Genomic DNA, 23,645 nt, shown 5'->3' with positions numbered 1-23,645 from the left:
CAACTTTTCAATAATGAAAATAACAACAATGTTAATAAATATTACATTTTTCATCGCATTTTAAATTAGAATAAATAGACTTATAATTATTGTATAGATATATCGACGCGAACTAAGAATATTAAATCCAGTCGATTAAAATTTCCCGCGATAACCGACATCGAAGGTACCGCCCGAAGTGTCGGCTCTTGTTGCATCTCTACTGGATCTCTACTCTTTGGTGCAAGTACTGCCAATACTCGTACAATTTGCAAAGTTGTTCGATCGTTGGTCGGATTTTGAATTTGACAGTCGTGTACACCGGAGATTGGTGTCCGCCTGTATCCGCCTACGAGCCACGTGGATCACAACATCGTTGTTAAAATCCTCTTTACCTTATTGGAGTATGAAATTGTTTGTTGCTCGTGCGAGATGCGATAACAAACTATCTTATCGTTTTCTTGGTTAATAGCGTATTCTCTCAATTAGCGGTACAATATTATGCTGTTTGTCGAAAGGTGACGCTCCGAAAAATTACGAAAAACCACGAAACACGAAAAAGTCTTCCATACATTATCGCATTATTCGTTTGATCGAATAAATTTCTGCATCGCCGAAGTCAACATGAATTTACGAAATGTTAAAGACAGACTGAAGGATGAAACGTTGGATCTTAGTTTATGCGATCTGAAAGAAGTGCCTGTTCGAGAAATCGTAAGTTTAAATTCATGTGTCCTCTGTTCGTAGAAAATAGTACAGCAAAATAATCACTGAACTCTCGTTTCACAGGCCACTGTCAAGAAAGCAACGCATTTAGATTTATCAAACAATTTATTGGTGTCCTTGCCCGTAAGTATCGATGCCTGTACCTAGAGATTCTTTTCTAGCGACAAGTTAATTCCCATTCACGATCATTTGTTTCAGAATACCTTTGTCAGCCTTAAACAAATAACCAAATTAGATCTTAGTAAAAACATGTTGACAGAGATTCCTGAGAATTTTGGGGAATTGAAACAACTGCGGCATCTAGATCTATACGCTAATCAGGTAAAGTCAATACGATATAACGATCTAGCAGATTACATACACGAAGAAGCATTATTTTATAGATAAGCAGGCTACCGCTTAGCTTAAGCGAATTGAAGAATTTAAGATGGCTGGACTTAAAGGAAAACCCCTTGACTCCGGCGGTAGCAAGCGTAGCCGGTCTCTGCAGTAATTTAAGCGAATGTCAAGCTTGCGCTCGCAACGTCGTCACATATCTGTCACAGGTGAAACTCAGTATCGAAGCAGAGAAATTCCGAAGATTGAACGCCATTACAAGTAATACCTTGAAACGTGAACAGAGATTTTTAGACTGTCCAACAGCGGTTCTTGTAAATATCGCTAACGTTTTTATTGTCGATAGATGCAGAAAACGATAGCTCGTTGCCGAAGAAAGTTAGCAAAAAGAAAAAGAAGAAACTGGCGGAGAAGGATAACGCAGAAAACTCGGATAAAGGTAGGCATCGGTCTTCGAGCGACGAGTCGCAAATAGAGACGAGTAAAATTGAATCACCGACGAAGGTAGAAAGCGATTCGTACGCTGACAAAACACGTGCAAGGAAAGGTAAATATATTGTCGATCAATCCCGTCCTACTGCCTCTATCGTTATCATCGCGATGATTCGAACGAAACCGAAATATTTTTCAGGGAAATCCACGATTCTACGACTTTTCCTTCTAAGTATCATCATTGGCATACTGTTGACCGTGGTGCTGCCAATATATTCGGAGCAATGCGTTCAGCTCTTCAACTACATAGAAGGGAACACAGGCATACCTTTGAAAGCGTTCCAGAAACAGAGCGTCGATTCGTTTCACTCCTCTGTACGGACTGCAACCGTCTGGACCAAAGGCATTTACAAAGATTTGTACCATGTCTATGAAAGCAGCTTTAGACAAGACGTTGGTGAACTATCGAGTAAATAGACTTCTCCGAAACATCGATCAAGCATCGAGCTATAATTTCGTGTCGTTCGCCTCGGGCAGAACAAATGAGAAAGAAGACCGATACGAAAATTTTTATCCTATAGTACGTCGTATCGTTCATAATATTACGAACTTTTTCATTTTATTATTATTATGTGAATCAAGGATTCCATTATTTATTATGAAAAATTAAAAACGATTACAAATACGAAAACGCCCTCGTCCAACAGAGGTTTGTCTTTATCGAAATAATCACATGCATTAGTCTTGAATCTTTGGTTCGCTTAGATCTTTCTTACGATCCTCGTAGAAGAAAATTCGGGATAATTGCGCCTACATGCTTATGCCACCGTTACGCGTTGTCGGTTACATGCGTTCTGTTGGGTAACATCGTTGGTGTTGTTTTAACGGATCCCTTGCCGAGAGAGTTCTCCATTTTGCTGATCAGTTTCTGGAATGAGTTCATCCGAGTCGCGGCTAGATCGTCCACGCGCTCGGTTCCGTTCGAGTTTCGACTTGTATTCGTTTCTTGATTTGTAACGGAATCGGTCAGTTTCGATCTTTTTCCACCGACGAATCGATTCCAGGATCTTTTCTCTGGACTGGCTTGTGCCTTTTCTTTGATCTCTCTAGCCTCTTCGCTGTCTCTGCTGTTCCGGCATTCTTTTTGCCGCGCCGTAAACTCCGCGAGTATAGCTATATCGTCGTAAAGCTCCTCCTGTTCAGCGACAGGATGCTCGTAACGGTTTGAGTTTTGACGCGGAGTTTGGTAGTGTTCTGATTCTTCGAACGACGCTTGGGATTTCGGCCGCTTGGTATCGTCGCCTGGCACGGACTTGTCGAGTTTCCGTCGAGCAGATTCCTGAACGTGACTCGATTTTGTTTCCTGAAAATCGATGGAGAAGGAAGGAATAAAAAAGGAAAAAAAGGAAGGTTACCCGTCGATAGTAAAAAGTAATAAATAGACTGCGGGTCTTTATGCAAAATAAAAATTGTCTGCGTCGATTCCGAGAAATAGCAAACCAAATAGAATGCTATTTCCTCCCTTAATCATTTTAATAGATGAGGAATCATATAATTGACATCTTCAATTTTCAAAATTTTCCTATAAATGCATAAAGATCCGCAGTCTAGTAATAAACGATGCAACGTTCTCACCACGACACGGTCCAGTTGCCGCGTTTCTTGCTCTTTGTAATTTCTTCGACAGGAACTGACGTCATCGTAAAGTTCTTCCTCGCAGGTCGCCGTTCGAGTGACTACCGCTGTCGCGTGGTTGTGCGCGGCTGCGATCGCGTCTGCAACGGTAGGAGGGTTTGCATAAATCGGTCTAGGTGGAGGCGGGCAAGTGTACTCTGATTCTTCTTCATTTTCTCCTCCTCCTTCTTCTTCCTCTTCCTCTACTCTCTTTTTCTTTTCCTCCTGCTGAACGTTTATCAAACCGGATACATCATCGTAGGTGGATAACCGTTGGACGTCTATGGATGGTGGCGTAACATCTTTCTCCTTTGTTTTCTTCTCGCCTTTCCGCGGGGATTCCTTTAGACTTCGTACACGGTCCAAGAAGGATTTCTTTTGCGGCGACTTTGTCGATTCCGTCGCTTTGTCGGCTACCTTCGGTCGCTCGTTGCCCGGTTTTGGCCCCGATCTGGAAAGTAGACTCTGCGCACACGGAAGATCAATCAGTAACTTATCGAAATCGTTTACGAATCAAGCCAGGAAACATAGTTACCTCGACGTCGTCGTAAGACTCTTCTCGCTCGTCGATGCGATTATCACCGGTATCGGCGTCGTTATTGTTCTCGTTCTTCTTCTCCTTTTCCTTCTCGTTCTCTTTACCGTCTGTCGCTTCGGATCGCGAACCGTTCGAATATTCCACGTCGCTTCCCGGATTCTTTTTCGATCTTTTCGGCGTACGTCTCGTAGCTACGTTACCGTAGCAGGGTGTACGCTCCGTCATCTCGTTTCTGAAATCTTCGATTTTATGATAAATGTCGTCCTCTTCTTCGTCCTGGTGTATGTAGGATGAAGAGCTCGAGGTCGAAGAGCCGCGAATCGGTAGGGACGGTAATCTGCGAGGGATTCGCGCGGGCAACGGAGGACCAGGAAATGAAACGGGGATAGGACTGGGAATAGAAACGGGGGTAGGAGCGACCATCGAACAAGAAGAGAGATTCGCGAGATCCGTGTGCGCGTTCTTCGAGTCGGCCATATGTCCGTCGACAACGATGCCGATGAATTTTCCAGCTACTTCCGACTCTGGCTTGTCGACGCTGAAACACCCCACGTCTTGGTATTGTTCCTCTTTGTGAGGAGGATCGAGATCGAGGCTCAAGCGAGCGCCGGTTTCCGGCGACGCGGCGATCAGGACTTCTTGCGACTCTACGACTTCGCTATTTTCGACGGCGCCCAATTCGCAGATCTTCGCCACCCACTGTTCCATATCCTTCGGCGTTCTCGCGACAAACTGTGGAAAACTTGCTGTATTTACTAGAGATCCTTATATCACGTGTATACATATAAATGCACGTGGTACGTGAACTGTGCAGTAAGAATTTGCACGTTATTGTTATGCGTTATTGTTTTTCGATCGAATTCTTTTCGACTGTTGATGTTAGAAGCGAGACAACACATTGTTTGACGTTATATCACCGTACATTAAAATACACGTGTAAAATAAATACACGAATATTTGTGAATTTTAATACATGTAAGCGGGCACCCGTGTATTTCATAATGTCACAAATATTCGTGTATTTATTTTACACGTGTACTTTAATATACGGTGATATACGTTCGTCGAAATGCGTGGTTCGCGGCGCAGTTCGTCGGAATGTTCTAGTCTGTACGAGGCCTAACGTCGAACAATTTACCGCGACTTTATTATTGTCTCACTTCTAACATCAACAATCGAAAAGAATTCGATCGAGAAACAATAACGCATAAGTTGTCGCGATCTCTACTGTTTATCGGTAATCATCAGCTCGATCGGTTCGAAGCTGGAAGATGGTTCACCTGGAAGGTCTTGTTGCCGGGACAAAAGATTTCGAAGGTGGATTCGCTTTTTCGTTGGTCACGGAGATTGGCGTTGGGCGCTGCACGGGCCATGTAACCGCGAATCGGTAGAACCATGTACGGTCGACTGTCTCGATCGTTTCCGTAGATTAGTAGATGCGATCCGACCAAACCTACGACACACGGTAGTTGTGTAATACGATTCAGTTTCCTTCATCGCTATCGTTCTCGATTTAGCAACTTACCAACCCAGCACGTTCGATACTGTTCGAAGACGAACAGCTTCTTTCCCTCTTTCCTGTAAAGCGGACCGCACTTTTGACATTTACTTCTGACCTCGGCCGCCGGAAAGCTCGCGTAGATCTCCAGTAGCGCGTTCTCTTTCTTCTCGTCTTTGACCTGCGGCTGTGAACTCATGCCGGAGGCGAATGTGGAAGCGGAGGAGGAGGAAGAGGTCGAAGAAGACGAGTTCGGGGCTATCGTCGTCGCCACAGCCGCCGCATGATTCGCTTCAACCGTTTGAAAACTCTCGTAATAATCTTGTTGCTGCTTCTGCTTCGGTGGCTCCTCCGCCCCCACGTATTCCTCGAGTTCGCTACCCTTCTCAATAGTTGGCATCAAACCTTTCGGCCGGATCGCGGCCGGACTCATGTTCAAGTACGGTTCGGGAGAGGCTCGAGTCCCGAATCTCTCGGCGGCGAACGTCGTCAGAGTCTGCTTCGAGCGCTTCAGCAGATTGTTTCGAAGATTTTCCAACGTGACCGGAAGCTTGATGTCTCGAAGACACTCCAAAAACTGCACCACTTCTGTGAACACGGCCGTTTCCTTGTTTCGACTCGTTTCCTTTCGAAAAGAATGCAAGGCTCGCATTTCGAAACGTGCACGCGCGATCGCTCGTTCCCCGAGTAGCGGCAGCCTCGATCATCGGTACTACTACCGTAATTACGCAGGCGATAATTACCGATAACGAGATCGCTCGTGGAACGAACGCGACGCACAGCACAGATTTTATCCGCGTAGATATATCGATCGGAGACCGAGACAACTTACCTCGAAATATTCCGGTAAGCTCGCGGTCGAGATCCATGGTCACGTTATTCGATCGGACGGTCCGCATGATCGTTGTCGAGAGTCGAAATCGAGCGAGAAATTTAACGAACAAAACGACAAAATGTTGTTTCAGCTACGATTGTTCGTCGAGAGTGCTACAAGCGCGCAGGATGCGGTGACAGATACGCGGTCGATAACAGAACATTCCATAAAGCGTCCCGGAAAAGGCGCATCGAATTAATGACACGATTACTCAACGTATCACTAGTGCAGCACTTTTATTATCCGAACTTGTTGTCGCGTAGGTTTGATTACTCGTTGGACCGAGAGAATCTTGTTTTAGGGTGCGACGTCGACGACGACGTCTTCGGATAGAGCCGCGGACGCATTATGACAAGTTTGAAGGCTCGTTCCGATGATTTTCGAATCTCGTTCGCTGTTTGTCCACTGGGTTTTGTCTATCTCGGATCCCCTTTGACAGAAATATCGAGGGGAGGCAACCCGCGCTGACGCTTCGATGTTGTCTTGTTAAAATTCAACTAGCGACGCGACACGTGGGAGCAGCGGAAGGCGATGCGATGCGGTACGAGTCGAGTCCGCTCGACTGACTCCCGCAAAGACAGTCGTCGTCGTTGTCGCTCCTCCACGAAATCTGTCGCCTCGCCGTCTCTCCCGTTGCCCTATTGCCTGAACCGGTGCGGCGCGACGCGACGCGACTTGACGGCTGACTCACTCTGTTCGGCCGTATTTCTCTCCGCGGCGATCTCTCCTCTCTTTCTGTCGAAGAGGTGTGGTCGCGACCGCGAGCATGACTCGAAACGACGTTTTAATTGATCATTCCAATTGACGACGCAAGAGCCCGCCGCCGAGAAACAAACAGCCAGTTTGCATTCCATCGGCTGTTGTTCCTTTCGCTCCTCGGACATCTTTTAAAACACCGGAGCGAGCAAGCGAACAAACCCTCGGTTACGGTCGAGAAGAGATTTATTGGCCGAGAGCAATTCAGCCTCGACGAGGCGCGTCGTCGAGTGTCAATGGGTTTGCCAAGGTACTTTGCCTCGTGTCTTCTCCAATGTATCTACGTAGATGTGCTTCCCGATTTCCGTCAACTCCGGAGGTGGATCCGCTTTCGCCTCTTCCAATTCTTTGTCCACCGCCTGCCACGTGGTCTTTCGTATTTCCTGTATTCGAAAGGGAAACCGATTAACGCACGGTACAAGACAACCGGGGGATATTCGAGGAGAATACTCGCTTCGACTTCGGCTTCGGTTTTCACGCCGCTTTCCACGACGAGTTTGCCGAGCGTCGTGATGGGATCCATGTCGGTCTGTACTTGCTTGATTTCCTCTCTGGTACGGTAAGAAGTCCCTGGGTCGCTCATACTGTGCCCGTAGTAGCGGTACGTGTCCATTTCCAGAATGATGGGACCGTTTCGGAGAGCGTATTCCCTCGCGAATGTCACCGCCTCGCGTACTTCGACTATGTTCATCCCGTTCACCTTAATGGGGAACAGTGAAACGGTGAAACAGGGCTGCGAGCGCGATAACGCGATTAGGGAACGATTAGGGTACGGTTATAGAAATCAAATCAATGTAATTAAATGCGACTGTTCGTACTGGAGCAGTGACGTGAGCTGTGAACAAGGCGGCGTATACAGTAAAGTCGCGATCTAGCTACCATCGTCTGTTCCGAGCAGGGACAGTGATCGTGTAGGGAAACTATTTTTTTTACGGCTGCGTCGTCCGTTCCGAAAGTACAAAGGATGCCGAACGTAGAAAAGGACAGCATGTAAACACGGAACGTGTAGGCGAAGGGACTTTACTGTAGTAGCGGTGCGCAGATCGAGGATAGCGACGAGGTGAACATCGCGGCAAAATCAAACTAATATAATTAAATGCGACTGTTTATAGTGGGGCGGTGACGAGAGCCGTGAGAAGGCGGCGTATAATAGCGGTGCACTTAGGGAAACCGCGGGGCGGTGATTCACCTTGACGCCTGGAATCAAATCACCCCTCGCGTAGAAATCCGTGTTGGCGGAGTGCCGATGCACCGCCGTACCCATTCCATAACCATTGTTCTCGCAGACGAACACCACCGGCAGATTCCAAAGTTTCGACATGTTGTACGCTTCGTGGAGCTGACCCTGTGACGCGGCTCCGTCGCCGTAGAGCGTCCATGCGACTCCTCCAGTGCCGTTGTACTTGTGAGCGAACGCCAATCCGGCGCCGATCGGTACCTGGCCGCCGACGATCCCGTCGCCACCGTAGAATTTTGGCCCGTACATGTGCATCGAACCGCCTTTTCCCGCGGATATTCCAGTTCGTCGGCCCATCAACTCCGCGAGAACTTGTCGCGCCGACGCTCCGAACAATACCGCGAATGCGTGACACCTGTAAGCTGTTATCAGACTATCGGCCTCGTTCATCGACATCTTCATCCCTACGGCCACCGCCTCCTGTAAACCCAGACCGCTTTACTATGGCGTAGAATGTAGACTCTGGGGTAGACTCGTTTCGAGGAGTGTTAGGGTGCGGGATGCGCCGTCTCATTTCAAGATACTGCAAAGATGGGAGCTTTCAGCAGTCAAAAGCGCTAGAAAAAGATGAATCTCAAACGTCCTATTTTTATGTTTACGAGGCGTAATTTACTGCGCAGCTTCACGCTTCCGAATAATGCAAATTACGCCTCGTAAACGCAAAAACAAGACTTCTGAGGGCGATCGCGGCCTAGATTGATCTTTCATCTAGCGCTTTTGACTGCTGAAGAACCCCATCTTTGGAAACGAGAGTCTACCCTCCTGAATCGCTTCGACTCGACTTACTCCTCCGGGCGTTGATCGCATAAACGGTCATCGAGGGACCATTATCATTTACCATTTACCTGACCCGAGTACAAATGGAGGAAACCATTGATCATACGCGATCGATACAATTCCGCGGATCTATTCTCCATCCGTCTGATGTAGTTCATCGTTTTCAACGCGTAAACGGCTTCCTCTTCGTTCAACGTCGCCTTGGTCGGCGGTCCGCTGTCCAGCCGATACAGCTCATATTTCTGAACAAAGTGCAAACTACTCGAGTCGTATTCTCTCTTGCGGCTTTTACAACTACAGAGACGTTACCGTTTCGATCGTAATTTGCTTATTTATTCCCCGGGAGGGAAGAAAGGAGAAACGCTGCGGGTTCGCGTAACCTCGTAGCAGTCGCGAGCAATGCATTTTTCGCTCGAGACTCCTTTAGGCAGCCCACTTTTCGACGAAAATCGACCACGTGCCATATACTGGTCGTGGGGTGCTCGTCTGCCGATCCTACATCTCGCAATTCGATCATAAAAATCTAGGAAAGAACCTCCCGTTGTCGCGATCGAGGCGAAACATTCTTCCGCTCCGTGTTAAGCGAATCTAGCTGCGATACTCGATTCTGATTACGTATTCTGTTCTCTCTCTTTCTCTCTTTGCGATTGTGCGTGTGTGTGTCTCGCTTGTATTTCAAAATCCTAAGGCCAGGTACACACATCCGTTTCTCTAACGTCGACCGATATGCGATGGATCGCATACGCGGTTTTTATAATGTACGCCGCACAGTGGGCCAAACCGACGAAATCTGTGTCAAAATCAAACAACTTTCGATAGGAATGAGACACAGCGATGAAATTTTTTTAAAATGAAAGCTGAAACTTTGCGGAATATGGGATAATTATGGAGATTGTAGTACGAACGTTTTTTAACCTTGAAAGAATTCGTTAAACTTGCACAATTTCAAGAAAATTGTGGTTTTTCCAATACCACGCGCGGAAAAATATTTTTTTTGTAATGCGACACATCATTTCCCATAGATTTTATCACGCTGATTTTAAGTAAACGTTCATTCCGGTACCGCACGGTCGCCGGACGTTAAAAAACGGATATGTGTAGCGGGCCTAAGGAACATCTAGCCTGTGGAGAACGCTACCATTGCAGAACGCCTGTGCAAGCGACGTTGAGTTATCGCAACACGCACAGACGATGAAGCCGGTGAAGACACGAATATTGGACGATCGCACGCGAGCCCGGTTGCATTTCAGTGGTACTTAATTCAACGTTCCTCTGATATTATGGGAACGATAAGAGCTTTTAAATTCTGAAAACACGCTGCGCCCGAATGCGTCTCTTCCGTCGCGACGTAACGAGATATCCGATGCGAGTTTTTAAAAAAACGATGAAGTTGCACGCACACGTTCGTAACTGTATTCTTTATTCGATAGAATCGAGCAGTCAGGCAAGACGACGAAATCGGACAACGTGTATCAGGTATCAGATTTCGGAGACCGACGAGTAGAAGCTCGAACGGGACGTCGAGCCGAATTGCTTAGTTTCTTGAACGACCGGCGCCGATCTCGAACAGCTTTTTCTTCGCGATCCTCCGCATCGCTGCCCAATGGTATAGGTCGCAGCGCTCGGGCCAAAATCGGCGGTGTCAGTACAGTTTTCAACGAGACGGCTCGCTCCACGTCGCTTCTACACCAGAAGAAAAAAGTATTCAATCTCGAGACGGCTCGAAATTCGCGACGATCGACGTTACTTATTCAGTCTCGACCACTTGTGCGATTTTTCAATCGAACTCCGAGTTTCTTCCGAGTTGAACGTTCCACGCAGCCGGAGTGCGTCGACTTCCGAGCACGCCGAATACAACGAATACATCGCTCGCAATTCCTGTTGGAACGTAATTCGCGACAGCATGATCACGTGAACCGCGATCGTTTCGTTTGATACGGTTACCTGCCTTTTTCTTTAAAATGGACGGATCGCTGCGAATAGACGCGGACGCGTTCTTCTCGTCCCGATTGCGGCGGTCACGCGAAACTGCCGACTTCTCGCCTCCCGGCAAACTTCTCAACGGCTCCACCTGGCAATGCACGCGAAACGTCGACGGAAATCAGCCATCGCATGGTAGACGCAACAGTTTTTTTTCGCGAATCGTCGCAATCGCGCTCGTTTATCGGCAGTTTTTCGACCGAGTATTTTGCCGCGAAACGAAAACTGTCACGAACTAAACGAGACGAAGCGTGATTCGAGGCGATCGCGATCATCACGATCGATTCACGATCGTTCGGCCAACAAAATGTCGTCGAGGGAAACGTTTACGAGCGTGGCTGCGTTCTTCCTCCTGCGACGACAATGGCCGCGCCCCTGTGTTTCGCGTACCCGCGGGTTGTTTCTCTCGTGCGCGGCTCGTAACCGCTCCTGTCGAGGACAGACTGGATTTTCGTTCAGAGTTCTCGTCAACGAGCAGTGCGTGTGCGCTATCAACCGTTCCAGCTCGATCTAGCGGAACGAAAGAACAAAAGGTCCGTGTAGCGTCACAGTTTTCTGCAAACAATCAGAAGTCTTTCGATACGCAACGGCTGCGTTGCTCTCTACGCACGGATACCTTGTCGAATCGTCGTTTGGTTCGTTTGCGAGGTTTGACCAGCGTGGACGATCCGATTGGGCGATCGCGATCGGACGTGACCGGTTCGCGTTTCCTTTCTCGGGGGTCGCGTTGGTTCGGATCGCCGAACAAACCCTTCGATTCGGCCACTTTGATCATGAACAACGAATCGAATTGCATCATTTCTTTCCTCTTGATCACCGCGAGGAAGCATCCCGGGTCTAACGCGCCGCTCACGTTCTTCCCGTAAATGTCGTCGATGATGCCTACCTCGAACAGATCGCTGTCCGGAACCTTCGGATTCGACGAAAACATGTTTGAACCAATCGAGCAACGATTTAGGTGGTAGACTCTCGTCTTCAGGATTGCAAAAGTGCGAGTGCGCCTTCTCATTTCTCGATACTGCAAGAATGGGTCGAAAAGCGCTAGATAAAGGATCAATCTAGGCCGCAATCGCCCTCAGAAGATCTATTTTTACGTTTACGAGGCGTGATTTGCATTATTCGGAAGCTGCGACAGATGACGTAAAAATGCTTCTTCGTCAACGTAAAATTCTTCGATCTTTAATCTAGCGCTTTTGAAAACCCATATCTTAGCAATCCTAAAAACTGGTCTACCCCTTAAAGCAATAGTTTATTCGGAAAGGCTTACGACAACGTTGGCGGACGCCAGGAAAGTCTGATCGTCGTCCCTCCCATCGTCGTCCAGCTGCTCCGGTTTGTCGACGTCTTTCGAAGACTTCTTCTTCGACTAAAAAGAACCGCGACGTAGAACCGTCCTAAGACGAATCCTGTGAAGGAGGAGGAGGAGGAGCGTGCTTACCGGTTGATCGCGGATGTGTCTCGCCACGGCCATTCGATTCGCGTAGTCGACCACTCGCCGAATCATTTCCGTGGTCTCCGAGGGTAGAATCGTGTGCGCTTCGTATATGACGAACTGAACGTTCGGCCTGGTCAACGCGTACTTCAGAGTCGACATTTGATCGGCCAGGTGAGCCCGCGGTGATTTTCCGATGTCTCGAGCATCGTCGTCGTCGAGTTCATCGTCCGCGACGCAAGCGTCCGTCAGTGATTCAAGAAGATCCGCGTCCCCGCCGCGAGCCACGGCCAGATCGACGATATCTCTAACGCCGGTGTAACTGCACGGCGGGATGGCCAGAACCACGGTAGCCCTGTCCAACTCGGCCGTCGCCGGGGGCGACACGTATCTAGCCAAAGCGAACGAGACAGAAAATACGCGAAACTAAAAGCACGGGGTAGCACAGGCAAGAGAAAAGGGGAGTATACTTCTCAGAGAACACGCGACATCTCTGCGCTGTGACGCCGAGCTTGTTCAAGTACGTCTCGTACTCGACACGACGTTCGCCAGTTCCGAAAGCCAACAGTCGACCGGCGTCTTGGATGTCTTGCAACAATTCGGCCAGATAGCCGGTGTGTCGAGGCGCCAGGGCGTGCGTCAGCACCACCGGCCCGCAAAACCGACCGACACGCATCGCCCGCGCCAGAGCGGCCGCCCCCAGGCACAACGATCTCTCCTATTCGTAGAATATGATCGTAGAATATGTTTCTCCGCCTCGTAGCGAGAAAGATTGTAGTCCGGTGCTCACCAGAAAAACGAAACGATGATCGCGCACTAGACTGGAGCGAGCCAAGGTCTCGCGCGCTCCCTCGGGCAGTTCAATCATTTTCGGACAAATCGGATCGAACGCGTACCCGGTGTCGGTCATCTCCGACGTGTCCTCGCAGAGGAACAAATTCAGCGTGGACATCTCCTCGAGAAACTGTTGTTTGCTGGGAAACTTGTTGGAGTTGATCCATCCGGAGGCGAGCGCCGCAGCCTCGGCCTGTTCGCCCCAAGCGACGCCTTCGATGCTCCGTAAACGCGCAGGCAGCAGTGCGTCTTCGTATCGCGTCGTTTTCACCGTACATCACGCCAACAACACGGTACAAATTATCTTGTCACGGTACGGATCATCGTATACGATAGTCTAGGTAGGACGCAAGCATGCACACGACTCTACTCGCGAAGCGACAACGAACGTCATTTCCTTTTCTTATTCATACTTATATCTTCGCCCAGCCAAATCCCCAAAGAACCACCCAGAACAATCTATGCTATCTATTGCTATTCACCGAGACTTAGAGCCGAACCGCAGATACGCAGCCGCGAGATACTCGCGGCAAGATGGGTTTTCGCCTCCAGCAGAGCCTTTTCGATGTCCATCAATCCGGCAGTCTGGATCGAGAAAACAAACAACCGAGAAGACAAGATAGGAGTTGATCTCTATTTCACCGTTACCTGAAAAATCCTTTCCCGCTCTTCGATAGCGTCGATCTCGCCGCGTCTCGAAAATTTTCTTCCTTGCATATCGTACAGCAACAACCAGACGATCTTTCGCCGATGCTTGAGCGCGCCGTTCCGTCGCCAAAATCCTACCTCCTCCAAAGCCCGACCAAAGATCTTCTTGTCTACAGGGATACCCGATGACGCGCCATGGAGAGACGAAACACGAAAGAAAACGAATCTTTAACCCGTGGCACTCGAGTGGCGACTCGATGTTGGTATCTAATTAATAGACTGCGGATTTTATGCATTTACGACAAAAATGGACACGTACAATTTAAAGCAGTGGACATGTTAAAAATATTTAAGGACATCAACGTATTAGTTCTAGCTTAATAGGACGATTAAGAGAAGAATACAATTTTTATTTTGCTCCTGTGTCCTGCAATCAATGCAAACATTTTTTATTTTGCATAAAAATCCGCAGTCTACTAATTAATTACGAAACATTTAAGTATTATATCCGCAGAATGAGAAAAACTGATGTAGAATAGAATTATTCTAGGTAGGAAGAGATGTTTAATCAGCGAATTAAAACAGCTCCGCCTGCGAAGGATTAAATTTACCGATATTTTCAAACGATCGGCGGCAACTTACACCTAAGCACGTCGTAAACGAGTCCAAATACTCGACGCATCTCAGCCTCGTCAGAATAGGCGGGGGACGTCGATTCTTTCCGTAGCACCCTCGCAGCCAAAACGATATCGCTGACCCGCCAACCCGGCTTGGTCGCGCGGGCTTCCGTCATCGAGCCAGCGATCCTATCAATGCTCATTCTCGATCTTGTTCCCGATCCTGTTTCCGATTCCATCCTCGAGCTTACCGATCCCATCGTGTCGACAGCCTTACAACTTTCTCCGTCCGCATTGCTCAGCGAGGATCCATGGATTCGCGGCTCCCATTCCCAATAGCGAGACTTCTCCACCGTTCTCCGTTTCCGCTGGTCGTCCTGTGCATCTTCCGCCTCCTCCTGTTCCACTTTCGTCTTCTCCGGTTGCGGCGTCGGCTCAGATTCGCCAACCCTTTTTCGTCGTAGCACCAACTTCGTTAATTTACACGATACCGTTTAATCGATCGCGATCCATTGCTTACTCCCTCATTGTTCGCAGCCTCGACGCGGATCGATACGAGTCATCCCGAGTGTAAGGCAACGCGAGAGAATGCACCGACTCGAACCAAAAGAAATGGAACGAAATCAGGTGAAGGGAGGTAGAAGGTAAAGCTTCATCGCTAGCCTTGACGTCGTATCGACAAAGGTAACACGGATCCTGGCTACCAACGACTAGTCGAAACGAGTACTTCAGACGACACGCGACGCGTCGAGACTCCGCGCGTGTATGCGAGTATTCGCCATCGCGGCCAAAGCAAAGAAAATTCGAATTACCTGTTGGTCGCGGTCTCCTTATCGCATGCTCTTTGCAACTCGACCAGACCGTAATAAACGCGCTGTCGCCAATCTTCGTTACTCGGCAAAATCAACTCCTCCGCCTCTTCGTACAATTTCTCGTCGCGAAGTTGCCCGCGGATCGACGTCCAACTTTTAAAAATGATTCGCAAAGTCTTGGCGTACTCGCTGAATTTACCCCCGTCCCGATCGGGAACTCCACTTTTCGATTCTCCTCGAATTCCCGACATCGTTTCAGAGATTCGGGCCCTAAATTTCTGAATAACTACGCGAACTGCATACAGAACGCTGCGAATCTCTTGAAACCGCTACGCGTATACAGTGTTAAAGTATGTGTACCGTTGCGCTTGTTCGAACACCGGAGACTGTGAGCTTCCTTCTTCCCTCTTCCCTTTCCGAGCCTCCTAAAACGACCAAAAGTAGAGTTCTACTTTCAATCTTACGGTAGTCGCAACGTCGCGTGCTCCGGTAACATCTTCGACGAAATCACGATCAACCGTCTGTTCGCGGTCAGCCTAGATCCATCCAACGAGCACGGTAACTCGGTCTTCCAAAGTCGTTACGTTACGCTACGTTATGTTACGTGTCCCTTTCGTGTCATATGTCATTTATTCGTATCGTTGCATTCCGTGGTATGCATATTCGCCGATGGGACGAATGCGGCATAAACGCGTCGCTAACGGCAAGCGAAATTGAACGCTCGTTCAACCCCCGAATCGATCTTATCGACCAAATTCGGTACTTTCAGGAATATCGGTGTCTTATTTCTATGCAAAACGTTCACCAGACTGAACGGGAATCGTTGGAAACGGCAGTTACGACAACTATTATAGTAAAGAATAATATTAATTTCTTCGTTGCGTCATATTCCTTATACATATAAGTATACAAATTTCAAGTGTCAACGACACGTTTATCCGTGTCTCGAATATACTCTTTGGTTAGTATATTAGTAAACTTCGCAATCGTGGTGTTAGTCGTTTATTCCTTTTGGCGTTGCGATGCTCTCTTAATTCCGTTCTCTGTTCGGTTCAGTTCATGCCTTTGTACTTGCTAAACAAATTATACAGAACTCGTAACGTCGATTTCAAATCCAAATTTACGATATCTGCGAAGAAAGCGTAACCGTTCAATATACGCTACGTATCCCCGAGAGGAAACGTATATATTAGGTAATAGGGAAAATTCTGTCGTATTTTAAACAAAACATATACGTACCTTCGGGTCGGGCCTTCGGCTTCGGCAGCCCGATATCTTGCATAATGTCGAAAGCGAATGAAACATTGTGCACTTTTTGATCGTGAGTTTTCGGAGTCAAATGAAAGCTACCCAGAGGCACGAAAAATCCTTCGAGAAGCCCGAGCAAGAGAGTCAGAAAAACTCCGTCGTGAAATTGCGTATCCAAATCCGTAACTTCCAAGTGTACTTTGCTCAAATGTTTGTTAGCGAAGTTGATCAGCGACTGGAAGGCGAAACAACATTGGAATTCGGTTGGACGAGAGATCCGTAAAGCGTTAATGGGGTAGACTCGTTCTCTCGTGTAGCTGTCGCAGCTTTATGCTTCCGAATGATGCAAATTACGCTGCCGAATTAAAACCGAGTAAAAATAGGACTTTTGAGGGCGACTGCGGCCTAGATTGATCTTTTATCTTATACTTATCTAGGCCTATTATCGAGAAATGAAAACGAGACTACCCCCTTTACGGATCGTGAACGGAGCGTGGACATACTTTTTTGACGACGGCCAATTTGTCAGGCGCATGGTCGAAAAGCGCGTCGAAAGCATCGAGCTCGCAACGCATTCCCAAGTCATCGTACGTCGACGTAATTTCTTCCCTGACCGTTCTGTGGATTAACTGACCATCTTTTTTCTGTACGACGACAACTTGTGCGGCCACTCTTTCCGGTAATCGAACCGGGGCACGAAATTGCCTCGCCAAGCCCACCAGTAAATGCAGAATCGCGACAATGTTTTTCGAGTGCACCGATTCCACGCTCCATTTGTAAGGTGGATAACGACCAAGCACGCGGTTCGCGGTCGATAAAACAACCGCCAATTTCTGTTTCTGGCCTTCTTCCGACTGAGTCACCTCGGGAACATCCAATTTCTGCCCCGTCAATTTCTCTGAAAATTCAATTCGATCAATCCACATTCTCCCTATCCAACTTATTCGAACACGATCGAAACGATCGTCTCGAAGTCGAGTCTCGAAACATCAGCGTACCTAAAAGCTTCTGTAATACCTGTCCATCGTAAAGATCTTCCGCGATATCTTTTACGATAATCCGTTGATCGGCCAACTCGTCGTTGACCCATTCGATCAACACGAATATCAGCTCCTTGAGCTTCGAATCATCCATAGACCTGGGTACTATCATGGAACGTTCCTCGTTTTCGTCGAGCGCGTACTCTTCCGGCGGCATCTCGGGATTAGCCGCATACCCTGGCGAATCGATGGCATATTTTCCTTCTTCTTGCACCTCTTGCACTGAAACCATTTTTCAAAAAAAAATCTCTAATTGTTGGGTCCATTTTGAAAAAGTTATTCGGTTTTAAAAGGTATACGAATACAATTTGACAATTTCTAGTTGAAGCTTCGCTTACGCATAAATCGTATCGTAAATGTGAACGATTCGTGCCATATAAGGAGGTCCGCTCCCAAACACAATAGCGAACGAGGATTGCATACTCGACGATCTTGGAGGAAACTGAATACTTTCGTACCTTCTTTCATGCGTTTCTTTCGGCCCAACGTTCCAATTTTGTCCCAAAAACTCTCTTCCTTGTCATCTTTCTTTGCAGAAATCGGGGGTCGCGGTGATTTAGGACGTGGTGAAGCCATAACGAAACTTGAATGATCAACCGCAGTTTACTCGAACGTCATCTCTCAAAATACCAACTTTTGACCCACTGCCTTGACGCTCGAGCTCGAGTATGCATCCACAACCACAACCCACCGATCCACGTAAGACTGGTAAGACTAAAGGCACTACGACTACGACTGACTATTTACTGCTATTTACGACTGTTCGATCAGTTCCGATGTTCCGATCATCCGATTCGAATATGGTCAGATGTCAGATATGATACGGTGCAAAATATCACTATTCAACTATTCAACTATTCAACTATTCACTATGCACCATGCGCGGCCAAAACATATAAACGTATCTATATTAGGATGATGAGGTAGCAGAGCCCTGACGCAGTTATATTGGCGGGAATGTACCGAAACAATCTGTTCAGGACAAAAAGACGCCAGAACGTGTCCTACGAGTTACAAAATATACACAAATACACATGTTAAACATTAATTTTTAGAGTCAAATCATAACAATTTTTTAAAATTCTGTGGGGTGCTCAAGGTACCCCATTTTATCGAGAATCTAACTTTACTGAGGCTGGTTGGTGGAGGCGCAGCGAGCCAGTCAGCTCTCACTTCCTACGCACTCCCCACTTTCATTGGGCGAATCTCTCGCCACCAACTCGTCAATTAGAAAGAGAGCGCATTACTACCACAACAGGTTCTCTCTCACTCTTTATATCCCGACCGCCATGGCAGGCTTCAACGCTTCGTACAGGCCGCGCAGTCTATCGTCTACAATCGTCTATTCACGTCTATTTATCTCTATAAGTCTATGAGCAGAGTTCGCTGTTTATACCAGTTTATACTGTGCAATGTACTTACAGATTTGAGGTTAAGTGATCAATTCACCGACAAGATGATATCGTTAACGGGAAATTTTAAAAGTAACATCGTTCAGAAAGGTACAAAAGTCATAAAATTAACGTCATTGTTTTGCACAGCGACAAAAACTACAAATACTGTCAAAGGTACTGTCACATTTTCATTCGAATTCTAACCTGAATAGAACATATTTTCACGGTGTTTATCTTCCATAGAGTTTCGAGTATTAGACTTACTACCAAAGAAGAAAACATCTACGAAAAGGAGTTATTTGTCAGATTTAATACCAACGAGTCAACCGAAAGAGGAAATAATGCCATTAGATCAAAATTGGCAAGCGCTTTGGCCCGCTGCTCGTACATTTCACCCTGCAACTGTACCAATTCCTGTACGACAAGGATATAAACATAATCAAAACCCACATCCAGATAAGTACGCGAATGCGGAACTCATGAAAATTCCAAATTTCTTACATCTTACTCCACCCGCGGTGAAAGCACACTGCGAAGAACTAAAACAATTTTGTACAGAATGGCCGAAGGGTTTAGAAACGGACGAAGATTGCGAGAAACATTTCCCCGTTGAAATAATCACCTCTGATTATTGCTATTCCTCTCCTACGATAAGAGATCCTCTCGCGAGAATTGTGAATTTGAGAGTGAAGCTATCCTCTCTGCATTTAGATTCTCATGCTAAAGATAAAATGTTCAGATTGGTAGGAGACAGATACAATCCTGAAACAGATATATTAACGATAACTGCTGACAGATGTCCAACCAAGAAGCAAAATTTGGATTATGTCAACTATCTTCTAACGGCGTTGTACCACGTATCCTGGGTAAGTCATAGGCTGCCATTGTAAAACATTCGACATGTAAAATTTTGACAACCATATTATACATTGCTCCAGCGAGTCGAACCGTGGGAAAGTGAAAAAGCTGAAGCAGATATGGAGTATTACGACTGGGATACCGGTAAGAGCCGAAATACTTTGGTGACCATATTTTGTTGGCCGAACCCACCAACGGATTCTAATTACGAAGAGATACCGCACGCAACGGAATACAAGATCGCAGTTTCGGAACTAATCAACAGAGGAGAAGATCATTTTACAATTAAAAAGTACAAAGAAGCTGTTAAGAATGTATTAAATCTGAAATATGAAGAGGATGCAGAATAAGTATATTAATAAATATATTACAAATTTTTAGTGTAGTTTTTAGTTTCATTGTTACAAAAACGACAGTTATATGGAAAATTTAACATAAACACAATAATTTTATTCACTCTTTTTTTACCGTATGTTAATCGATAACGCATCTTATTGCAAGTTGCTTGTTTATTGTACTTGCAACATACATCAAAAAAAGTCTATACCGTTTGAAATAAATTCAAATTCGTAAATTCGTTTATCTCTATTCATTTCATGCTTGCAGCTGGGACGCACTGCGCGAATTATTAAGTCTTGTATCGTAAAAAATATCACATTGCAAAATGCAATTACATTTGTCAAGTTAATGTTACTTAAAGCAGTCTTATAAGCTGGAGAAATACTACAAGGCAACTCTACTCTAGTAACTTTTGCACTTATATCGCGGTACACATAAAAACTCTTTAGCCAGTTCTGAATGTAGCTTAATTACTGGCATAAATATAAATAATTATATACAATCCGCGCTATGCTATCAACACTATAACCATCGAGCTGGAGTCGGTCCTTGAGTGGTTCTGTAATGATACAAACATTCCATTATTATTTTTCTACTTAAATTAATTACGAATACACCGTTTGCTATTGCAAGGTCTCAGATATTTTATCCTTGTAAATCTTTGCAAACATTCGTTTTTATCGCAGTTTGGTTCTGTTCAACTTCCATATTTTTACAGATGCACCAACTAGATGTTTCTGTACTTCCAATCAGTTTTAATACTTACTTTGTTTTTCCATTTAGCTTCTGGTACGGATGCGTTGTCATTAATCCGCGTCTTTCCTTTCCCCTCATCACTTTGAAGGCTGCTGAATTTGAATCCATATCGAAGCTATCCTTCTTAAGTTTTTCCGCTTTCAATTTATTTAACGCGGCGATGCTTTTTGCGCTCATTGATGATTGTGGCTTTTGCTCGTGTTTATTCTCTTTATCTTTGATCCCTATTGTAGCTACCGTGCTTTTGTCTTTCGGGGATATCTTTTTTTGTTGTTTCATCGGTGTTTTCGTTCCTTCTCCATTATTTTTGTCGACAAGAACTCGCTTTCCCACTTTTCTCTGAATGCTAGTATCTTTAATAGATTCTCTTTCTGTGTTTCCATCTGTTTTCGTTATACTTTTGTTGAAAGTCGTATTTGTATCATCTGGTAAAGTAATAGTTGCATTATGGGTATTAAAGACATTATCTTCATTGGGAGTGGATGCGTCGAAAGTTGCATTTAAGACATCTTTGGGGCAGCTATCTGGATTTTGATCGTCCGATGATATATATGCCGGTGCTTTACCCTTTAGAGGATCTACCAAATCAGATGTACTAAGAAGACAAGAAGTAATGCCATAGAACTGTTCTTCGTAATCGTACGTTTCCATGTCTGACCATTTGATGCTTCTCACACCTTCCAACGACTTAATTACTTGATTAAACTCGTTCGTCATTGCCTCTGTTATTGCCCCATTGTTTCTCATTGTATTGTAATAATTTTGCAATGTTGTACTCAGAGTTTTAGTCATTGAATAACTGGACTGCATCTCGCATTGCTGAAGATTGTTGATTCTCTTCATGTGCTCGTATTCCTGTTGCAATCTAGCCTTCTCTATTTCACAAGTTCTCAAAGCAATTATGTTTTCTAGTTTTTCAACTTTTTGCGATTTGATTTCCGTTTCCAGTTTCTGTAATTCTCTTTCGCAAGAGCACAGTTCCTTCCATGTCGACTCCATTTGTGTTTTCAAGGAATTTCTTTGTCGTTCGAAGTACTGCGCAGATTTATTTAGCCGCAGCTTGCCGCTAGTGTTATGCTCTTCTGAATTCGTGGTATCATCGATAGTTGCTGTAAGATTATGTAGTCTCTCATCCGCTGCTTTTTTATACTGAATTCTACAACATAATATTTTATCGGCACTTTCCAACGACAAGAGCTTTTCGTTCAAAGCTTTCTTTTTCATCAGTAACTGGATCAGTTTGTTCTCCATCTCCGTATCTACTTTTGTGTTTCTAGACGTCGTCGATGCATCCACCAATCCGCTTTCCGTGGCTAGTAGTTTCTGCTTCAAATAATTTATTTCCTTCTTTTGTTCCTCCACCATTTTGATGTACGTGGATACATGCATCTCGCAAGATATAATATTGTCCTTTACATGCGTCTTTATTTTCTTTGCTCTGTCCGCGTACCGTAAAGTATTATAAGTGTCTTCGTAACACCAACTGGAGGGTGCGACATTAGCTATCATAATCGTTCGACAATTGCCGCCTAGCGAATCCTTTAATAATCGTGTCAGTTTAGAATCTCTGTATGTTATATGTTTTGCGCCATCTGCCAAATTGTTGATACAATTTCCAAGAGCCAGTAACGATTTATTAATGTTTGCACCTTCTTTGAGCCTGGCTCCTTTACATCCTGTGGCAGAGGCTCTTTCGGATCCAGCCAAATCAATCATAGATAATTTGACTTGCCTTACTTGGCCATCCAGTTTGTTGCTAATGTTAATGTAAACTTGAAACACAGCGTGGCTTCTGCTGCTCTCTTTATTCGCGTCGGTAGGATGTTGAGTACGATTTTTATTACCTTTTGCTAAGAGAGATAATAATTCTTCGGTACTATGAATACTAATCACCTTGAGACCAGCAACTATAATGCCGTATCTGCCGTCATCTCTTAAATGTAAAGGTCCTGATTTATGTAAGAGATCTTGTACATTCTCGTTATACACTTCTAAATATGTCACACCTAAATTAAATTCACGTTGCTCGCCTTGTTTGTCTATTTGAGAAAATAATTCTGCTACCGTTCGATAGGTGATGCCAGGATCTTCATTGCTACCAAGCATCGTGTGAGTTTTACCAGCACCCGTAGCTCCGTAAGCGAATACAGAACAATTGTTACCATCTAAAAGGCTAGCAATTAAATCTTTAGTACTTCCTTCAAATACGTCGCTATTGGTAGAATGCATGTTGAAAATTCTATCAAAAATGAACTGCAATTCTTTATTCTGTTTTCTAAGTAAATCTCGACCTTTCTGCGCAACGCCATGGTAAAAGAATGGATTGTCTTCTTCTTTCGGATCAAATATCAGCATTTTGTCGTCAACAACTTTAACGACAGCTTTACAATTAGCTTGCAGTTCGCGTTCATTCTGCGGTCGAACTCTTACAATTACCTTAATACTTGTTTGCGATCCAGGTTGGGTTTGTATGTTTAACGCTGTACTTCCACTCGTACTCGGTTTCGTTCCGGTTGCCGGTAGTGGCCTTTTTACTCCTTTCTTCAGTTTATTCGGCGAAAATGATTTCGCCAAGTATTTCTTGTTAAGCATTATAGTAAGCTTCACGAATTCACATCAACTCACATCCAAACCCTCAGTAGTGCTCACCAGTAGCCGTTGACGGCAAGAGAAGTTTTGAAATTCAAATTGGCGTGTGTTACTGCGATTGTCTCTTCGAAAGCAGTTTTGCCAATCTGAAGAACATTAATACCAACAATCAAGTGATTCGATCACGTTCGTTACCCAGTTACCCAATCACAGTGATTCGTGATTTTTGTGATCGCTTCTGATTGGCGGACTGTATAACTGTCCTTCGCGC

At 45.6% G+C, this 23,645-nt stretch overlaps 7 protein-coding genes across 10 annotated transcripts; 2 read left to right on the top strand and 5 right to left on the bottom strand.

Annotated features, from left to right (window-relative positions):
• The first annotated feature begins 240 nt into the window (after positions 1 to 240).
• On the top strand, positions 241 to 12,958 carry LOC143212254 (leucine-rich repeat-containing protein 59). The gene is made up of 7 exons (XM_076430864.1): positions 241 to 383; positions 498 to 693; positions 769 to 828; positions 904 to 1,026; positions 1,089 to 1,302; positions 1,388 to 1,588; positions 1,673 to 12,958. The coding sequence occupies exons 2-7, from the start codon at positions 604 to 606 to the stop codon at positions 1,948 to 1,950; spliced, it is 966 nt and encodes a 321-aa protein (XP_076286979.1). The 5' UTR covers positions 241 to 383; positions 498 to 603; the 3' UTR covers positions 1,951 to 12,958.
• LOC143212211 (uncharacterized) lies at positions 2,303 to 7,033 on the bottom strand. 3 transcript variants are annotated; one of them, XM_076430752.1, is made up of 6 exons: positions 6,016 to 7,033; positions 5,211 to 5,808; positions 4,966 to 5,138; positions 3,683 to 4,417; positions 3,109 to 3,612; positions 2,303 to 2,836 (listed from the first exon to the last, which is right to left on the bottom strand). In XM_076430752.1, exons 2-6 carry the CDS (start codon positions 5,614 to 5,616, stop codon positions 2,303 to 2,305), a joined length of 2,352 nt encoding a protein of 783 aa, XP_076286867.1. In that variant the 5' UTR covers positions 5,617 to 5,808; positions 6,016 to 7,033. The 3 variants fall into 3 exon arrangements, with proteins under 3 accessions (XP_076286867.1, XP_076286865.1, XP_076286866.1); XM_076430750.1 differs by having other exon boundaries at positions 5,211 to 5,771; positions 6,016 to 6,157; XM_076430751.1 differs by having other exon boundaries at positions 3,112 to 3,612; positions 5,211 to 5,771; positions 6,016 to 6,157.
• On the bottom strand, positions 6,907 to 10,094 carry LOC143212255 (uncharacterized). 2 transcript variants are annotated; one of them, XM_076430866.1, is made up of 4 exons: positions 9,966 to 10,094; positions 8,003 to 8,470; positions 7,268 to 7,513; positions 6,907 to 7,196 (listed from the first exon to the last, which is right to left on the bottom strand). In XM_076430866.1, the coding sequence occupies exons 1-4, from the start codon at positions 9,966 to 9,968 to the stop codon at positions 7,047 to 7,049; spliced, it is 867 nt and encodes a 288-aa protein (XP_076286981.1). In that variant the 5' UTR covers positions 9,969 to 10,094; the 3' UTR covers positions 6,907 to 7,046. The 2 variants fall into 2 exon arrangements, with proteins under 2 accessions (XP_076286981.1, XP_076286980.1); XM_076430865.1 differs by lacking the exon at positions 9,966 to 10,094 and adding an exon at positions 8,896 to 9,054.
• Positions 11,089 to 15,847, bottom strand: LOC143212212 (putative methyltransferase NSUN7). The gene is made up of 10 exons (XM_076430753.1): positions 15,151 to 15,847; positions 14,364 to 14,788; positions 13,722 to 13,891; positions 13,556 to 13,658; positions 13,030 to 13,322; positions 12,710 to 12,957; positions 12,246 to 12,630; positions 12,075 to 12,173; positions 11,424 to 11,717; positions 11,089 to 11,317 (listed from the first exon to the last, which is right to left on the bottom strand). The coding sequence occupies exons 1-10, from the start codon at positions 15,399 to 15,401 to the stop codon at positions 11,093 to 11,095; spliced, it is 2,493 nt and encodes an 830-aa protein (XP_076286868.1). The 5' UTR covers positions 15,402 to 15,847; the 3' UTR covers positions 11,089 to 11,092.
• Positions 15,848 to 15,998: 151 nt separating this feature from the next.
• Parvin (beta-parvin) lies at positions 15,999 to 18,330 on the bottom strand. The gene is made up of 5 exons (XM_076430858.1): positions 17,897 to 18,330; positions 17,397 to 17,660; positions 16,902 to 17,296; positions 16,390 to 16,633; positions 15,999 to 16,279 (listed from the first exon to the last, which is right to left on the bottom strand). The coding sequence occupies exons 1-5, from the start codon at positions 18,012 to 18,014 to the stop codon at positions 16,203 to 16,205; spliced, it is 1,098 nt and encodes a 365-aa protein (XP_076286973.1). The 5' UTR covers positions 18,015 to 18,330; the 3' UTR covers positions 15,999 to 16,202.
• Positions 18,331 to 18,718: 388 nt separating this feature from the next.
• On the top strand, positions 18,719 to 20,266 carry Mrps35 (mitochondrial ribosomal protein S35). The gene is made up of 3 exons (XM_076430860.1): positions 18,719 to 19,006; positions 19,076 to 19,698; positions 19,771 to 20,266. Exons 1-3 carry the CDS (start codon positions 18,811 to 18,813, stop codon positions 20,038 to 20,040), a joined length of 1,089 nt encoding a protein of 362 aa, XP_076286975.1. The 5' UTR covers positions 18,719 to 18,810; the 3' UTR covers positions 20,041 to 20,266.
• Positions 20,254 to 23,546, bottom strand: LOC143212210 (kinesin-like protein KIF18A). Its single transcript, XM_076430748.1, has 2 exons — positions 20,796 to 23,546; positions 20,254 to 20,588 (listed from the first exon to the last, which is right to left on the bottom strand). The coding sequence occupies exons 1-2, from the start codon at positions 23,375 to 23,377 to the stop codon at positions 20,552 to 20,554; spliced, it is 2,619 nt and encodes an 872-aa protein (XP_076286863.1). The 5' UTR covers positions 23,378 to 23,546; the 3' UTR covers positions 20,254 to 20,551.
• Between the last annotated feature and the right edge of the window lie 99 nt (positions 23,547 to 23,645).

Source organism: Lasioglossum baleicum, chromosome 9, assembly GCF_051020765.1.
Source record: "Lasioglossum baleicum chromosome 9, iyLasBale1, whole genome shotgun sequence".
Lineage (NCBI taxonomy): Eukaryota > Metazoa > Arthropoda > Insecta > Hymenoptera > Halictidae > Lasioglossum > Lasioglossum baleicum.
This window is presented reverse-complemented; position numbering and strand designations above follow the sequence as displayed.